This window comes from Gobius niger (assembly GCF_951799975.1).
Source record: "Gobius niger genome assembly, chromosome: 4".
In the NCBI taxonomy this organism is placed as follows: domain Eukaryota; kingdom Metazoa; phylum Chordata; class Actinopteri; order Gobiiformes; family Gobiidae; genus Gobius; species Gobius niger.
The window spans coordinates 19,141,996-19,161,387 of NC_136855.1; the positions used below are offsets into that span (position 1 = coordinate 19,141,996).

General features: G+C 42.3%; 1 protein-coding gene across 8 annotated transcripts in view; it reads right to left on the reverse strand.

Annotated features, from left to right (window-relative positions):
- tjp1a (tight junction protein 1a) overlaps positions 1–19,392 on the reverse strand; it is an 86,134-nt gene that overhangs the window by 20,928 nt on the left and 45,814 nt on the right. For all 8 annotated transcript variants that reach the window (XM_079555667.1, XM_079555668.1, XM_079555662.1 and 5 more), the window contains 9 exons: positions 8,283–8,339; positions 7,387–7,511; positions 7,215–7,317; positions 6,832–7,129; positions 6,647–6,750; positions 6,390–6,558; positions 6,181–6,313; positions 2,368–2,498; positions 2,096–2,201 (listed from right to left, as the gene is read on the reverse strand). In XM_079555667.1, the coding sequence (XP_079411793.1) occupies positions 2,096–2,201; positions 2,368–2,498; positions 6,181–6,313; positions 6,390–6,558; positions 6,647–6,750; positions 6,832–7,129; positions 7,215–7,317; positions 7,387–7,511; positions 8,283–8,339 (1,226 nt within the window). The remainder of the gene's footprint in view (positions 1–2,095; positions 2,202–2,367; positions 2,499–6,180; positions 6,314–6,389; positions 6,559–6,646; positions 6,751–6,831; positions 7,130–7,214; positions 7,318–7,386; positions 7,512–8,282; positions 8,340–19,392) is intronic.

Here is a 19,392-nt window from a genome sequence, read left to right on the forward strand (position 1 = left end):
ACTGTGGATGCAAGAATTCAGCTTTACTGCTATGTTTTTAATGCCTTTTCCCCTCAAAACTGTAATTATATCAATCTAAAAGGCGTATCAAAGTTTGATGGATGATCGAGCCACATTTAAAAATTCAGTTCAGTGTGTTCTAGTTCTGATTCCATAAATTAAGTATTAAACAGTCAAGTTCGATATTGTATGGCAAGTATTAATTTAAATTGTATTTGTTCAATTTGTTTATTGCACACATCTAGGTAGACTAAGTGAATAGAGTACCACATGCAGCTTGATCCTCAAATGAAATATAAACTGTCATTATTGATTGATTGATATTGTCGTAGTAAGATTAACAAAAGAAAAATTGCATTGGGTAATTGCAATGTTGTAAAAGCCAGGAAGTACAAAATTAAGTAAGAAAACTTACCAAAAAAATAAGATCTATCATTTTCACTATTTCAACTAAATAAGCATACATGTAAAGACTTTATTATAGCCTTTACTCATCATTTAGTGGTAGTTCAGTGCGTGTGTTACATTGGTTAAACCTGTAATTCACTAAATGTAGTAATAATAGAAATGACTTTGTGGACCCAAGAGCCTAATGTTACAGACCCTTAGTTAAGCCTTTAGATAAACATGGATGATTTATCTGCTTTATCTTCAATGACCAACCGAAAACTATTTCTAGGACAGTGTTCTTGCACAATATTTTTTTTTTATGTGACATGTTTTGTGCACTTTGCTGTGAGAGAAATAAAATAAAGCTTTGTAATACATATAATCAAGTCTCTATACCTCACACATTCTCTGCTTGGGACACTGAGATACATCTGCAATGTTTATGTAGACCACAGTGAAAAGTCTACATCTAAAATAGATCGGTAGATTCTGAAAGTAGCCAGGACAGTTACGTTTGGTCCCTTAGCTGCGATGCTAACATCGATCTTGCTCAATGCTAAGCCGTTAGCTTTGTAAATGACAGCGGAATCACTAATAAAACAACCCCGCGCCTCAGAGCAGTCTCGGGTACAAGGCCACTGTCTGCCACGATGCCTGTCCTGTGTAAAGAGAGCTGTAGAGCTGTCTCACCATGTTGCTAAATAAGTTAGCTCGCTGTGCTCGAACTTTGTTTACGAGGAGCGTTGCGAGTGCATCGTTAGTCAAATGACTCAGGCCTGTCAATCAGACCCCGAAACCCCTCCCACCCCTCACCCCTCCCGCGTGCCCCTTAGTCCTCCAGGCAACGCCCCTTTTCTGTTGAGATTTTCAAATCTGACACTCTCAGACTGAGCCTCTGGAAGGGGGGGTTAGATACCCTTTAAGTGTCGTAGTATGAGCAGTAATAGTAGAAGAAAGTCACAAAATGAAAAAGATGTATGATTAAAGGAATAGGCCACCGTTTTTACATACTAAAATATGTTCTTACCTCACTTTAGTCGAGTTAATATATCCCCGTCTGGTCTTTGTCCGTGCGCTCTGTCACGCAAACGGAGCACATACGCAGCCTCTCCCACATGTCACATAGCTCCGAAAAAGCTCACGATAGAAGCTACCAAGCTCTTCCACGTGTTCCCTATTTAAATAAAGTTACGTGAAGTGTTTTCATGCGAAGTATATTTACACAGAAATGTAACATGTCGATTTTATAAGCAAATAAAAAGGGGGACTATATTGTGAGGCGTAATGATACGAGGAGTAAAACGTCAGCGCAGTAACTCCTAAAGGTTATTGACGGAAGTGAGCGGGGGAAGTCTTTAGGAGTTACTGCGCGGACGTTTTGCTCCTCGTATCATTACGCCTCACAATATAGTCCCCCTTTTTATTTGCTTATAAAATCGACATGTTACATTTCTGTGTAAATATACTTCGCATGAAAACACTTCACGTAACTTTATTTAAATAGGGAACACGTGGAAGAGCTTGGTAGCTTCTATCGTGAGCTTTTTCGGAGCTATGTGACATGTGGGAGAGGCTGCGTATGTGCTCCGTTTGCGTGACAGAGCGCACGGACAAAGACCAGACGGGGATATATTAACACGTCTAAAGTGAGGTAAGAACATATTTTAGTATGTAAAAACGGTGGCCTATTCCTTTAAAGGTGTACCTGAGTATACTGTCGTCATGGGCAGCACTGGGCACAGGGGCATCAGAGGGACTGACGGGGAGGTCGACATCAGGCTGACCAGGCTGTGCATAAACTGGCTTTGGTTCTGCCAAAACAGATAAAAAGAGTAAAGCGAAATCTGCCTGTGAATGTGCACAGTCATTTCCTGTATGTTTTGGCTTCAGTAACTGGCCACCGCAAAACTAAATCTACAGAAAACTTCCAAACAATTAACAAAACGAAAGGACAATGAGGAGAAGGAAGGCGTGTACCAGGCAGAGGAGGCAGCCCGCCGGAGCTGGCCTGGTCGCTGGCCTGAGACAGGACGCCGTCGTCAGAGCTTTTGACTGGTGTGGACACGGCCCCTGGTTTGGGCAGGCGCTCCTCATCCCGGCTCCTGTGGCTGCGAGTAAACAACAAGCAAATCGTTTACACAAGAGCAACAAACGAAACGATCAGAGCACAAGCCACTAATCAGGTGGTTCTTAAAATAAACCATCATCAAGGGTTGCTATAATTAGACAGCGATGAAAATGGAAAATCTACAAGCAATTTGTGCACAGCGTGAACTAGGGCCAATTACATTTCTTCTAGGATGTATTGAGATTGTTTTGTCTTGTGATTTATGTTTAAAATAGTTCACTGTGAACATTTTAACACATTAAACTGCTAAACCAACACAATAAGGCTTCACTGACACCAGATATTTACTTTATTTTAGCAGAGTATATTAATTGTACTGCCTAAATATCATTTTACTCTCCGCTTAAACCTTTAACACACTTTTCTCTCAACTGAGTCTTTTCTCACCACAGTGAAAATGTAGGTTTTCCAACATAAACTTTACTGAAGGGATACTTTTCAGAGTTCCTGTTTAACCTGGCGAAGATAAACATGAGAAGAGTCTGTGCTCAGTGTGTTTCTAATAGGTCTAACGCTGTAGAAAGCGCTGCATAAAACAATGGTTGAATTCCAATTGTGTCACATGACTGGCTGCTGGCACAGAGCTGGAGCAGGACTCGGGAGCTTTTGTGCAGAATGCAAAGGTGCAAGCTGCGCCACTCACTCAGACTATAGACCGGAGTACACTGCATTGTTGCTGCTGAAAGGCCTGATACAACAGGCAGGACAATGCAAACTGTGACTATACATTAAGCTGATTTCAGTGCAGACAAAAACCTTCTCGTGCTGCATTTAGATACAGTTCTGTACAATATCTATGTTATAAACTTTGCCCAGATTGGTCGCTTAATTATGGCTAATTATGCTCTTTTCATGAACTTATCAATGAACACTTCTATTCTCTGCAATGCTGACATTTGTGCACACAATGGATAAGTGGTAATAGTGTATCTAACTGTATTTAATTTGATTTTATTATTTATTTAACTATATTCAAACAGTGGTTATAAGTTTGGTCTATGTTTATAAGCTCTAACAAGTTCTTCTTTTGTCAATTAGACTGATGACAATATGATGCTGTTAAATGTATGATTGATAATAGGATAAACAGGATAAAGCTGATTAATAAACGGGTACATGCACATGTATGTAGTATTTGTATGTGCCTGGGTTTGAATAACTGAACATGTACATTTCTTTTCTTGTTATTGCTGTGGAAACCGAAGCACGCTGCAGGGGTCGTGCATGCGCCTGATTACAATGTCATTATGTAGCTTTATCATTATTAGTGTAATTAGTATTACGCGTTGGGGGAATGTGTACAGTGCATGAGTTCAGTCATGTGATCTTACTTAATGTCAATGCCATCTTGACAATTCTACTATGACCAGATAGTGCACTTAATCTGTTTTTACTGTTGTTCCTTTGGTGTTTGTTTTGTTCGTTTTGTACTATTGTGAAATGGAAAGTTTTATTATACTGAGCTTGAGGGAAGGCGCCCCGCTCATAACCTCTTGCTTCAGCCCACTCCTTTTGAGCAGAATGTATCCTCAAATTAACAAATAAACTAAACTTAACTCTTTGTGTTCTTTAAAAGCGCTATAGAAGTCCCATACATTATTATTATCATGATTATCATCATTAAATGCCTTACTGTGTTAATGATTAATATAATAACACAATAACACATAAAAGTGAGATTTGTTTATATTCAATAAACATGACCTATTTGTGTTCGAATCAAACGGTTACTTCAACAATTACTTCTTAAAGTTGATTTATTCACTATAAAGCATTCACAATTTCACATGATGTAAAAGCTGTTTGTTTACACTTCTCGTTTTGGCTCTCAGAACAAATACACGATCAGAAAGCAGAATAAGCCCGATTTAGCATTGCAAAGTCCTATGGCTAAATTTAACTTGGAAATGAACAGAAACGACTTCTACGACTTCCACAGTCCCAGCTCCAGTCCCCAATAAGGTCCTAATTAGTTCTCGTGCAGGCCTCCAGTAGGTTCTTTCACATGAGGAGGGGCATGTTCACAGTCAAACTTTTACTTCCTTAAGGCTACCAAAGTTCAGCTGGAGTTTTGAAGCAAGAGCGCATCTTACAGTCCTTCATTTGGTGATAACAGATAAATAGAAACTTCATGGGCAATTATGCGTTTCATTCCCCTGTATGTCCTTGTCTAAGCGCATAAAAGAAACATCTCAAACATATGTATTGTTTTGAATATTTAACGGCGCATTAATGAGCAAAAGAAGTGACTAAAGAAGACTAACATAGCTGAAGCCTGAGGACGCAGTGTAGCGTGTGAGGCTGTGCCGGTGAGCGGTAATGGATGACTGAGGCAGAGCCAAAGTGAAAGAAGAAACAGTGAGTAGTGCAACTCCTGACTGCGCTGTTTCTTTGCTGCAGAACGCTGCTAAAAAGGCTTCACAGTTTCTGACAGGTCCCCAGTGCCCTAACCGACACCATCTCCCACAGCACAGCCAGATGAGAGGAGGAGCTAGCGAAAGCGTGGACTCGGAAAAGAAGCACAAACTCTGACAAGGACAAAAGGGGCCCCAATAAGCGCACAGAGACGGAGGCTTATTTTAGATTTCTACACGTCAAAATTGAACAAAACGGCAAAGTTAATTAGGGATGCAGTCACAGTTAACACAAATGCAGAAATAACTGGACCTAATATCGGACAATAGCGACAGACTAAAAATTCAAAGTGGAAAAACAAATAAACCTAAAGTAAAAAATAACACACACAAAAACAATAACACTGATTACTCACACAACCGTTTCCAATATTTGGACCATGTTGCTGAAAAAGGCAAAGTTCCTTCTAGCGTGAGGCTACGCTCATTCTCACTCAGAGACCGTTGAAATGCTCAGCTCTTTTGACCTCATCTTTTAAAAACACAGTAGCATCGTGGACATGGGTGAAGAATGTGTCCGAGCGGAGCAGCCAATCAGGTTCAGTGAACCATCTGGCCCCGGGCAAAGCACTGTGGGAAGTATGTCAAATTCTTCTATTCACTTTCTAAATGAGCAGATAGTAAAACTTCAGCAGACGCTGCAGATTAGAGATAAACGAGGACTTTCACTTACCTCTCATGAAATAGAAAGTATTAGAATTGATTAAAGCAAATTAAAAGAAGGAACATTTTTCTTTTGGCACAAAGAGTTGCTGAACCTACAGTTATGTGGTTATGTCATAACTGATAACAAGCTCATTTCACTCCCATGTACAGATGTGTGGGTAACTATATTTTTCCCAGTATTTGTAGGATAACAAATACTGTCTGATTGTGCCAAATAAATCATATACAACTTCACAAATTTGAATTTCATTGAGTTCAAGTTTTAAACAACATTGCCTTAGCATAACAGGGTCACAAGAAAGTCAGGCAAAATGATATGTAAAGGTGGTCTTTCTGGTCTTTCCTCTGTCCCGCAGAGCGCTGCATTATGGGCACTCGGGGGCCTAAGTTAGCATGTGATAGTTTATGTCTTTACCTATAGATTGACGCATTAATGCAGTAAGTCACTTAGTCAGCAGCCTGTAACCTGCGGGGTGAGTGATGTGTAAGGGGTGCTCACACATGCTGCGGCAGGAGAAAGATGGGTGCCTATGGGAGATGTGACAGATCTGAATCACATGCGTGTGAGTGCATTTCATTTACCTGCCGTTGCTGAGGGGCCGCGGCGAGTGGCGGAGGAGCTCTGATGGCTCTGGCCTGTCAGGGGAGCGCGATCGACCTCGCCCCGGGGATCGATTGGAATGGTCTGACGTCAAAGAGTGGATTTCTGAAATGTCTGTCAAAATGTAAAGAACATTAGAGCGGAATAAAAACATGTGATTAATAATGTAAAAAGGCTGAATATGTCTAACCATCTCTGTCGGAGTTGTTTGCTGATGGGATGCTGTCGTCCATGTCAGGAATGTTGAGCAGTGTGGCTTTCTCGTCTCTCTGTACCACCATCTTCAGTTTACCCTTTGACCTCTCAATGAGCTTTTTGGCATCTATCAGTGACAGGTTCTCTGTGACAGTGCCATTAATCTAGAAAAAACAGCAGATATAGAAAAAGGACCTTAGTAAAGTGTACAAAAACAGTAGGACCTTCACATAGTAAAGGCTGGTCATCCACCTTCAGTACAACGTCTCCCTCCTGTATGTGTCCATCTCTCGCAGCAAGGCTCTCAGGAGAAATGTCCTTCACAAAAATGTGGCTTGCCAATCGAAGTCCATATTCTGCTTTCCAAAAAAGGAAAGTTATTTAATTAGTCAAATTAAGAAGCATATATTATAAAATCAAATGTATGTCGCCTTTACCTTCGTTTTTGCGAGACTTGACAAGAGTGACCTTGGAGGGACGGGACGGGGCAGAGGAGGCCTGTGAGCGGCGATCGGATCGAGGTGAGACGCTGCGCTCTCTGGAGGCACTGCGGTCCCGTCTGCGGTCGCGCTCGTGCCGCCGGCTCGTGCCTGTCCCTCCACTCGCCCCATAGGCACTTGGACCATCTTGCTGGTCATAAGCTTCTTCATCGGTGTCCTCCTCCTGCTCGGACATCGTCTCTCTGTCCCCCGTCCGAGACACCGGGATCTGCACTTTCCGCTTCCGTCGAATCGTCTGAGAAAGTTTTACTTGATATGAATAACCTCTTCATCTCAATGATGTGACAAAGTGAGTCTATGTTTTCTGTTTATAAACTTACTATCTTTGCATTTTTCCCACTCTTCCGGAGCTGCTGTACGGCATAGGCATGCTCCACATTGTCCATGGAGACGGCGTTTACCATGACCACCCGATCATTTTCTCTGAAAGAATAAAATAATGTGAGTAATATGTGTGAAAAACACACTGTTTGAACATGGTTGAAGACGTACTGTAGCAGTCCTTCGGCGGGCCCTCCTTTTAACACATCAGAGATCACGATGGACGTCTCTCCACTTTGAAAATGAGGGTTGTCTCTTCCACCAGAAATGGCAATACCAAACCCAAATCCAGGTGCCTGCGCACAAAAACAACTCAGACATTATCCTGCATCACAGTCACCGGTCACTGCTTTTGATTTATGTTATTGATAAATATTAAACAGTGGTTTCCACTGGGGCAGACCACAGTTATTCCGATGCAGAGAGTTACTCCTGTGGGACATCATATGATGTAATCTTATCACCACAACAACACCAGCAGTGACTGGGCCACTCCTTCAGCCTCTATAAAGCCACTACTAATTAGATTACAGCAAACAGGCCAGTCTAGACAGGTGCTCTGCTCAATCCCACGGCACCAAAGCATTGACTAATCAGAGTTTACCATCTAACTGCAAACACCACGACAAGACAATGAGCTAGATTAGGATTACAATCTTTTCTACACCTATAGATTTTACGGTAATGTGATAGCTTCAGAAACACGAAGGTTTACGGATTATAAACAAAATACATCTTCCATGGGTTCATTCCTTGAGTGTCTCTAGTCTTATATGGGGGAGCGTGGTGCCAACAGGAAGGAAGACCGAAGAAGTAGTAGGGAAGCAGGAGCTGATTTCAGAGTTCCTTGGATTTGTTTCCTGCCATCTGGATTCTCCGACCATTGTTCCAGAGACGTACATCCTGCTGCTGCAGCTGGCCGAGTCGAGAGACGGCCTGCACTGAGCAGACGAGGAGGAGAGAGAAGACGCACGGCGGCGCTGGTATGCCAAAGCCACTCGGGGCGGGAGCAGTACAATATAGAGAGGGGAGTGACACAAGTGAATGAAAAACGTGGAAACACTTACCCTGTGAAGAGTCACCGTGTGCTGTTCCCAGATTACTGTTTCCTCCATCGCTGCATTCTGCAACACAAGGGCAAAAGGCATGTGTCAGTCGCCAGTGTATCTCGTCCAGTAAAAACAACTTCTGTCATAATCAAGGACTTTTGGTGCTTTGACAAACCACACCTTTTTTAATAATGATCATAAATAAACATATTGATCAGTATAGCATAACTGTATAAGAGTAAGACATATTAAATAGAGATAATAATATTTGACCTGTTTACCCCAAAATAACATAATACAGTTATGGTTACCGGTGCCCCCCTCGTCTACGCAGACTTCTTTTTTTATTTTGTTGTTTGACCAATGCTATTTCACACAGAAACACTTTTCAGGATTATAGAGGAGACCGCTACAGTCGACAGCCTTAAAATAATTAATGAGTGAAAGGCAAGACTGCTGAAGCGGTTGGTGTGACATAGAAAATGAGTCCAACCATGGACTTGAATGGCGTTGAGCTCTAAAAACAATGTGTGCCTTCCTGTTTGGGGTGTCAACAAGCGCATAAAAGAACAGCCAAGTGAGAGGGGACGGCGGTTTCTGGTTGGAGAGATTGAGTGAACATGCCCACATGATTCCAAGCCGGGTCGTTAGAGAGCAACGAAGCAATGAAAGTATTTAGCTGCTTGTCTGACCTCACCACACGGGATTAGACTGAAGCTGGGCAGCCGATTTTCTACTATCACTGACTGCTCTAAGTAAGTTAAGTCGAAAACAGTGTCCATTGATGGTGCTGTTCATATCATCAACACAAACTATGCTGGTCTGTGCAAAGGCATATCGTCAATATCATAAGAATCTTAAAAACTGTATTAAAAAAGGTGAATATTCTTGATAAATTCACAGATCTGACAACAAGCGTACAGAAGAATGTTTGCACTTTACACTATGGGAAACTGTTTGAATTAGGCAGAGCGTAATTCCTGTCTCGAGCTACTTCCCAAGTGCTACATGCTCAGTTTTAAATTGCAGTTTTCCCTCTGCGCTGATGAGGCATCTCAGTGCGCGCCCGCGGGACTGACTGGGCTACAGCTGTTTGTGGCAGAAACAGGAGGAGAGCAGGCAGGCAGGCAAACACCGCACGTGACTCACTCCCCGTTTAAACCGCAGTCCATAATCAGACCTTTAAAATAATATACACTACGGCCGCGGCCCATACATTGAATACAATCATCTGCCGCTCACCCGCTCATCAGCAAAGCCCCAAACTACCAGCTTCATCATTACTGTGGTCGTTACTGTCAGCACCTTCTCCACTTAAGTACACGCTTCTCTCTACAATACTTAATACTGCTTGATGACATGGCACAACTTTGCTAAGTACAAAAAAAAGGGGGGCTTTTGATGCAATGTAGTTCATTCAGCTGCTGTGCATCACAATACAATATAGTGAAACGCAATTGGTGGGATAGACCATTTACAAACAATGAAATAGTTCGAGAGTATAATAAGCAAATTTCACAACTTTGAGGGAGCAATACTGTCACGGAAATATCAATAAAATGTCTGTAATTAGATGCACAACCCTGTTTTCACATTGTCTGCTTTTACAATATACGGAAGATGATATTTGATTCTAGGCCTGTCACGATAACAAATTTGTAGTTCGATATATTGAGGCAGGAAAGTATCGCGATAAACAATAATATCGACTCTAACGATACTCGAACCTGTCAACTAAAAATGACCTAAACTTTTGTTTTGTCTAAAAGTGCATAATCACACAAGCTGCAGTAACTCAATTTGCTTCAGTAAGAAATCAAAGTTTTACAAAGAAAAAATGGGGGAATTAAGAAAAGTACAGACGATAAATATCAAGCCCAAAAACAACTATTAAAAAAAAAAGAAGGAAAAATCTGATTTTATTTGACGTCTTCTGGCTATTCTTGAATCTATTTAAGGATTAACTAAAGGGCGTACATGGACGTACAATTAGCCAATTATCTGAAAACCTGCGCTGGACTTCAAGGCCAGGTGTGGAGCGGACAATCCCCGGTGCACCTCTGCGTAACAATCTTCATAAGACACTGCTGTTTTCCCCTTCATTTGTCTGCATGTGATGACTATGAAACCTACAGCACACACAGTTAACCCCCTGGCCCTCATTTCCATGGCAGTTCGATGTAGATGTTATTTATGTCCATAATTGGGTCCCCCCCCCAACACACACACACACTTTTGTCTACGGCTGCCCCTTCAACTCCCACAGTAACGCCGCTATTGTGAGAAAGAGTCCTGACCTATTTAGCCGAATCTCCCCCCCGACATTCCCAATCCCAAACATCATTCCTCCTATATCCATCCATCCGTGTGTTCACCCATTCATCCTTCCGCTGTCCCAACTGTCCGGTCCGAAACAACAAAGCCCTGGGGCCTGTGTTTGAATGGGACGGGGGGCGGCAGGTAGGAGGAGGAGGAGGAGGTGGTGCTGGTGGTGGCCTTGTCCTTGAACTGTGGGGTCATCTGATTTACTACAGCCGAGAGGGAAGCGCCAAGCAAGGCCGCGAGAGGCGCTAATGCTTACAGTGGCCCGGGACAGCGTGCATTAAGGGGTCATAGGCGCAAGCGCTGGTCAGAGTTTATGGCTCTCAATCTATGTTACTATAGAAGGGGGTCTGGTAGCAGCGCATCCAGGTTAATTTATTGAGAGGTTAATATAATTGAGAATTACATTTTCAACTTCTTTATTTCCATTTTGGCAAAATCAAGCTAAGCAGCGCTTCTAGAATATAAAGCATTGTGTTTTGCTGAAAAGGCAGCTGTATTGACAGGGCAAAAATTGAAAAGGAGGAAGATGTCAATCTTTTGGGCACAAAGATCAGAAAACAGCTGTGCTTTGACGTTTTATCAATGAAACCAGTCTTTTTCAAGCCACACCTTGTTACTTTTCAATAAACAGAAAAAAATCCATTATTTCTATGAATACAGATATTTTAATCTTTGAAAAATACCTAAAAAATGACCAAACGAAATGTTTGCTGTGAGCGGTTTATCTCTCCTCAGACCTGACTGTAACTTTACTGGGAGCGGGACGTCTCCAACTCGTCTCCATAGAGAAGTAGACTTAAGGCAGCCAAAGATGAGATTGAGAACAGTTTAGGTTCTCATCCAAATCTATTATTTGATTACCCGCAACAAAAATAATGTTTAGCTGGTCATTGGGAGCATGTTTTGTATTGTTGGCAACAGTATAGTCCCAAATGTTACGCAGTGTGCCTTTAAAGAACTGACCTCTAGAAATAACTATTCAAACAAATCAACAAACAACATCCAAGACACTGTACTGCCCTGACGAAGGCCTATACGGCTGAAACGCGTAGGCAATGTTTTAATCTAATGGCCATGCTGCAATAAAGGCCTTTTACCAGCACTTTTTCTTTGAGTGGCTCAGTTTTGTATCTTTTTAAAGTCAATTGCTGATCCCTGAACTGAAGAGCACCAAAGTTAGATTTTGGAAAAAAACAAGGATATCCAAGCAGCGCTCCTGCATGTTTTAGTTTGTTTGAACATCCAAGACACTTTGGTAAAAGTAACAATTTGATTACTTTTTGATAAATAATATAAATACATGGCTATGATGTCTTATAATTTTTTTTTTATTGGTTTATTAACAGTACGGGGAGCGGGACGTCACCAGCTTGTCTCCATAGAGCTTGGACTTCAGGCAGACATTAGATTTCAGGTGGTCCTCCAAATGCTTTACTTATATATTCAAGAAGACACACAGCTAAAAACCATAGAGCTGATCCTTAGACGCATGTTCGGTATTGCTGTCGTTTTGGTCCTTGAGTTTTACAACATTTACGTTGATCTTGTGACACAGATAACAATCTGGAATGGCTTCCTTTCACTTTAACGATGATCAATTTGCAAATATAACACAGTATAAATATCAAATACATGTCGTTATTGGACATTATGTAACATGAAGTCCTGAATGAGGGAGGTCTCATGTGTTGGGCGTGGGCCGTTTGAAGCGGTCAGAGTTCACAGGTCACATCTGAGTCAAAGGAAAAACACAGCAATATCACAAAGACTTTCAGACGTCGCACAGCCAGATCAGGGAATGTGTATAATTATCCTACAACTACAAAAGGAACGTATATTTCCAAATACAAGCATGATGTTTGATATTAAACTAGGCACGCTTCGTTCATAATAAAATGTGAGAGGAGAGAGAATCTTTCCATGTGACTTTTAGAATATTTAGCAGTGTAGCTTTTCCCTGATGAGATTAAGACTTTAATTAATGAAGTTATTAAACGCCTGACCCTGGCTGATTGAGAGTGGCATGCGGAGAGAAAGTTATGCATGAGGGCTTTACATCGAATGAATAAAGTAAAAATAGAAACAACCTTTAGGACTAAAATCTGCAAGTCAAAAAGCAGTAGTAGAAGAAGTACTAGACGTAGTAATGGAAAGATGAAATAAGCGGCAGTGGTAGTAGTAGTAGTTCTAGTATTTGTAGGAGAATCTTAGATGACACCAAAGACTTGCTTACACAGAAAAGTAAAGGAGCAAAGTAAGACAATAGAGGCAGGAACTAAGCCCAGGAGTTATCTCTGAAGTCACAGAGTTGTGTGAAACAATGGAGGGCTTGAAGTTGCTCTGTGTGACGGCAGCCTGGTGTATAAATACGTCCATATTAGTCAGGCTTGAGCTCAGGCCAAAGCAGCCAGGCCCAGGGCGGGAAAACAAAAGAGCAGCCAGTGGACACACACAGGCAGAGGTCCGGCACTTGGGCACACACACGGTGCTGACCGGCACAACAGGGGCGCTTTGTTCCCTTGGAGGCTGGGATAGTCCTGTATGAGCCCTCCAGAATCAAAACACTGAACCAAGAATAGGCATTTCATAGGGCACACCGAGGGTTAAAGAGCATATGACCGCAGTTAAAGCTAAACTGTATTGAAGACTTTGCTACAAATTGTTGATAAGGGAAAAAATACCACATCAGTATTGTTTGAAAACTGAAACTTCACAGGGTCAACAAAACATCACTTGAATTGACTAAGACCTTGTACACACGAAAACAAGCTCAAGCCGAAACGCAATGTTTTATCAGTGATCCCACATCACCACATCATCTCCTCCCTCCACTGGCTCCTAGTCTGTTTTTATATTGATTTGAAAATGTTGCCATTTGTTTTTAAAGCTCTTCATAGACATATTCCCCATATTTGTCCGGGAGTCTGTCCACTGCCTTCTCATATGGTTGGATGTGCCCAGGTCCAGGTCCAGGCAGAGGGGCGATGGTGCTTTTGCCGTGGCAAGGCCAACACTGTGGACCTCGCTCCCAGTCATCCCTGACCTGCCAATGTTAAAGTCCAGACCGAAAGACTCACTTCCAAAACACCTAGTGCTGCTCCAATTGGTTTGTTTTTTCCGATGTTTTTATATTTTGCCATTATGCCATTAAATGTTGATGCTTTCTCTTATGTTTTGATGTGAAGCACTTTTATTTTTCCAAGTGTTGTTGTAAATTATAAAGAAATAAACTCTGATTGATTGATTAAACTATGTCCTATGTTGAAAGATTTCCAAAAGCCGTTTATGTGGGTCCATTGTTACTGCTGCTGCGCAACTTTTCCTGTAACGATGACATCACAGCACCAGCGTTGTGTATATTATGCATCATCTTCTGACACTATTCTTATCTTACCCCTCATGTTAGCGTCTGAGAGCGCAGCGCGTCAATATAAACTGACAGGCTGCGTTGGTCCCCGTGATCAACTCTTGTAGAGACCTGAAGGTCTAAGCAAGACTTTGTTGTAAGCACTTCAGAGAAGCTGAAGGGGCGAGCAGGAGTTCACTGCAGATGGAGCACCTCTCTCTCTTTCTCTACCTGGGTGCTGATGCACTGCGAGTGGTGAGGAGGAGCGCTTAGACACTCGGCGCAAATACCAAGACTTCAAGTATGAGCCAATATTTAGACGGCCAGTAACAGCAAATATTTAACCTACACCTTTCATTTAAATTCATATGCGGAAAGCCAGATGATGGCATTTCTCAATCTCATCATCGTCGTCACACATACATGAGGCAAACCAGAACAATGAAACAGTTGTGCTTGTATTCTCAGATGACTAACATCTACAGTAAATGTACTGTTATTCAACAGACTATGACCAGTCCATAGGTGGCTGTGAGGTCACTTTCTGCAGATAACAGACTCCCTGTCATAACTTTCTTATTTGCAGTCCATGTAGTTTATCACTCAGAGCCTCCCTTCATCTGGCTGCTTTAAACCAGAGGAATGTTTCATAAAGTGGGAGTATCAAAGAGGATAAGACACAGCACAATGACTGCCAGGAACAAGGAGAAAAGAAGAGGTCAGCAGCAGCACTTGTTTCTGAAAAGTCCTTAGTCATACTGTGGTGAAATCTTTAACATGTGTCAAGATGATGGTGAAGATAAGGCCCAATCCTCAGAGTTTCAGGCCAAAGGAGCTGCGCGTTTGTGATAACTGGAGGCAGGATGTCAGCAAGACCAGCCACAGCACCCACAGGAAAACACTCCACTTCCTGTTTGCAGGAAACTGAGAGGGAATTCTGCGCTCTACTGAAAATGATCTCATCTTAAGGCCTTTTACAAATAAGGGATTTTGGTCACTCGGTCAAAGAGAAGTAGTTCTAACTGAAAGACAGGTTGTTGTTTCAAACACACAACACAACAATGGAACTCGCTCAGAAGTCTCAGTTACACGTGTAAGTTTCTGACAACAATGCAACTTCCAAAAGCTTTCTATTCGTCCACACAAAACTACGAGAGATATTGGCCTCACTGTAAAAAGTTCTCCAGGGCTAAGGTTATTATTAGCATAGAAAAGTTGTCTAAATATAGCTTGATAACTAGAAAACATTTAGTAAGCACATTCAATAACTCAAAATCAGCATATCATCAGGAATGAACTGATGCACCATGGTAATGTGCAGTCAGTGGCATTATATGACATGTATTGGAGACACTGACGGCTGAAGTGCACATTCGGGAGGTTCCCACAGACCCTGCTCTATCCCTGCAGTATTTAACAGGGATTCAGCGGCAGGCCTGAGTGGAGGTTGTGACTGCTGTAGCGGCTGCACGTGCTGTTGGAGTGGACACATGGGGCATGCGCTCCGGGGCAGATGACGATGAGGCAGAGCTACAGTCAGCGCTCGTGCAGCCCGGCGCTGACGTGCTCAAATGTGTTTGAGTTAATTAGTCTCAAACAGCCGCTCTACCCCCGAGCCCTGCTCCTGCAGCAGTGACACAGACACACCCCTCGCTCTGTCTTAAGAGTCAGCGCGGGAATCGTGAGGGGAGGAATAAAATACAAAACCGATAATCCTGGCTTTTGGATTAAAACGTTAATCTGAGCCACGATTCCCTCTGAAGTTGTCTGCTGCATCAAGCCTGCACCGAGGCACCGGATCAAAGGTAGAAATGCTATCTCAGCAATCATGACTGTAAATATTTACAAACACGGCACTGTATTTAACCGTCTTAGCCAGTCAATCAGTTAGGAATGGGACAGTAAGATTGTGTGGACATTCAAGGTTTTAATTACAAAGCTAACATGAACTTCAGGATGCAGTTGGATATCATAAAATGCATGAGAAGTCAATTGATAATCTCTTGACTACATAAAAAGTTTGGCGAGAGCATCTTCAGCGGAGCTTATCCAGCAGCAATGTCATCCCAGCTCACCCAAACTAATTGGTCTGAGTCCACAGTGACGCAGCGGAGTCGAGGTCAAAGGGGAGAACTTCTGGCACTTTTCTCTCACTACAAACTCCCATCTCTGGTTTCAGTTTCGCACGAGATTCATTGATGTGTTTATCTGACACTTGGCCTACAGTGATTCAAATAACCAGAGTCAGGCAGCAGTGAGAAGCACGCGCCCTCTTTCTCTTTCTCTGCTTTGGTTTTGTCTTGGAAACGGAATACAGGCCGAGGGAAGGAAAAACGATAAGCAACGACGGCGCACTCGAAACCTCAGCCGCAGCCAATCACAGATCGCGCCACTATCACAATGCCCACACAGGCCCCGCCCACTTCTCACACTCTCTGCAGGAATGTGACCGATAGCGACGAAGCCACGCCCCCTTTATACTGCCGTCCCTCGTTCCACCGCGCTTCCCTCACCTTTTCCTCTCCTGGTTCTGAAGAGCTTTCCTGACACAAAAAACAACATCATATCAGGAGCCCGAACACACACTGTCAGCGCCTGGATTTATTTTGTTCTAAAAGGTCACGCACTTTCATTTTTCTTCCAGCAAGTGCTTTGGAGCTGCACGCTTTGTTATAAAGTCACGGGCTGTTGGAGCGTTTCTGAAGCCCGCCTAAATAGCCCTGTGATGTTGATAGTGGCAGGGCATGTTTCATTTACCCTTTAACCCCCGCCTTAACCGTGCAATGAGTGATGAAAAAGCAAAAAAAAAAAAAAAAAAAAAGACAAAATAAAGCGAGTAAAAAAGCCGAAAACACAACAAAAACACTTCCAAAATGTGACAAAAACGCGGTAAATGAGCTACAAATACGTGCTGGAAAAGCAAAAGCACAACAACAAAAAAGCGTCAAAAACACACGATTAAAGAGCCATCATTTTTGTAGGTCTTAGCTTTCAACTGAGGCGTTGCACTGGCCTACAGACTGCAAGCTCTAAATGCAGGAAGCTTCTACATTTAGGTAAAGCCTAAGTGGAGAAAATGTGCTCGGTTAAGGCAGCACTAAGTACTTTTTACTACTACTTTTTACCTTGATAAATCCTTACCGTAGTCCCTCTGGGGGTAATACAAGTGTTGATGGGATAATTGGGGGGTCTTTCATCTCCCCCTGGTGTCTCTGGCCAGAAAACCACAATTGCAACTTTCCTTTTTCCGAACCGGAGGCACCAATACACACTAATTGAATCACGAAGAAGAAGCTAACAGGCTAACGACCAAAGCTAACTGCAGGCTAGCGCCACTTAAACAGTATTTACAGCCAAGTTTGAGTAAAAAAAAAATCTCCATTGTGTAATTGGATGTACAATATCCCTCTCTCCCTCTGTCAGTGTAGCATTTACTCTCACGGATTATTAATGAATTAAAAAAATGCAACATGATACAACACCTGCAGTGGTGCTTACGGCCTCTAGGGGCATGAGTTACTTAGTACTGCTTTAATCACTTTGGTTTTTTTGATCGAATTTAGTCAAAACAAGACTTGAAAACACTAAATCAGGACCAAAACAAGGCTAAAATGGAACGAAATATAAAAGAAAAATCATGAAGAAATCTTAATTTTTGCAAGTTATCGTGGATCTTTGCGTGCGACACATCTTAGCTTATTACTGCACCTCCTATTGCTCCACTCCATGGTGCACATAACAAATCTTTTTATACAGTATCGCGTTTGAAGCTTTATTCTAAATTAATAAAATGAGCAAATAAGTAGAGGAATAAAACGACAAAACGCTGTAACTGCCCCAGGACAAAGTCTGGCCGCTCATCAAACACGCCGCATACGCTTTACACTGAAGACACACTGAACTCTGTTTTCCTCGACTTTACTTAATAACCTCAGGCCGACCCGTTGTGTTTTACAGCAACAACAGTAAACCCCCGTAAGAATTTCCGAGTTGCACAATCTCCTTGGAGCTATGCGACTGAGAGCCACGACTTGGTGTCACATGGTGCCATAAAGCATCGGGCCGGGCCCACTCGACGGCATTCCCAAGCCTTGTGAGAGCTGCGCCACAATGGGCATGTTGTGGGGCAGAATCTATAGTGAATTAATGAGTTACTGTTGAGGCCGCCATTTTCCCAGCACTTTTTTTTTTTTTTTTTTTTTTAAACCAGCAACATAATTACCATTCGCAAAGGGATGAGCGGTCGGGAGGGGTAAGCGCGCATTGTTTAAACGCCGGGGTTGCACAAGCGCAGAAAGATAAAGTATAAATGACTTGGCTTGTAATGACAACTACAAAGAACTCTTCAACTCGGCCTGCTCTGATAAAGCTCACGTCCTCTGATGCACAAAATGGACTAACTACAATGGGAGGAAAGATGGGCCGCGGCAAATCAGCGATGGCGCCTTATTGCTGGGTTATTTAGCGGCTCAAAAAAACAACAACAACAACATTAGGGCTGCCCTTTGAGGACCGCGGGAAATGTGTTGATTGCGGGATTTTCATAGGATGCAACAGGAAAAATAGCATTGTGGCCGAGTACAGTGAACAAGACGAAAGGCAGTGCCATTTCAAGAAACATGAAATATAGATGTTTAAGGCAAAAGGGGGTCGTGGCACAAATGTAGATGCACATAAACAAGGCCGATGTTGGATAACGGCATGTGGAAGAGCACAGTCAACAGCTGAAGGCGCATGTGTCTGATATATATGGATAAAGCTGGGCATAAAGTCAGAGGGGCTCGTCCGGTGTAAACATTTGCTGGTCTGGGGCATGTTTCCACTAAACGGTGAAGAGCTTGTATGTTTCAGCCCCAGTTCAAAGTTTGGCAAGGGCTGAACAATTATGATTTATGCTAGTATTGTGATCAGGACTAGCTTTGTAATGTATGTTTTAAAGCTGTGAATCAGCCCACAGACACATTTCAAAACACTTCCCGGAGCAGCATTAACATTTGAGCAAAGACGGAAACATGAATGAATAGTTGAACAAACGCAGGAATGACAAGCATTTTATGACTTTGTCAACTCTGTCTAAACTACAGCGTTTAAGGAGACAGGGAGGGAATTCTACAAAAACATTTGGAAAGGGCGTCACATTACTCAAATAATTGCAGCCAACTGTCAACTCATTGTGACTATTCAAACTCTGCAGGCAAGTCTAGTTTACACCTCATTGACTACGTTCTGGTGAAGACATATGTAATGATGAAACAATACGACAGCTCAGACCAACTTCTGCTTCTGAATAATAAATCACATCACATTGTTCTGTAATTTAATGTAAAAATTATTACTTTACCAAACAATAGCTTAAGTCTAGGGCTCCATATTATATCAGCAAACTATATTAGCGAAATATCAGGTGCAACATCCTATCACAATAAGCCATCATAACAAATCACTGGTTTCTTCCAT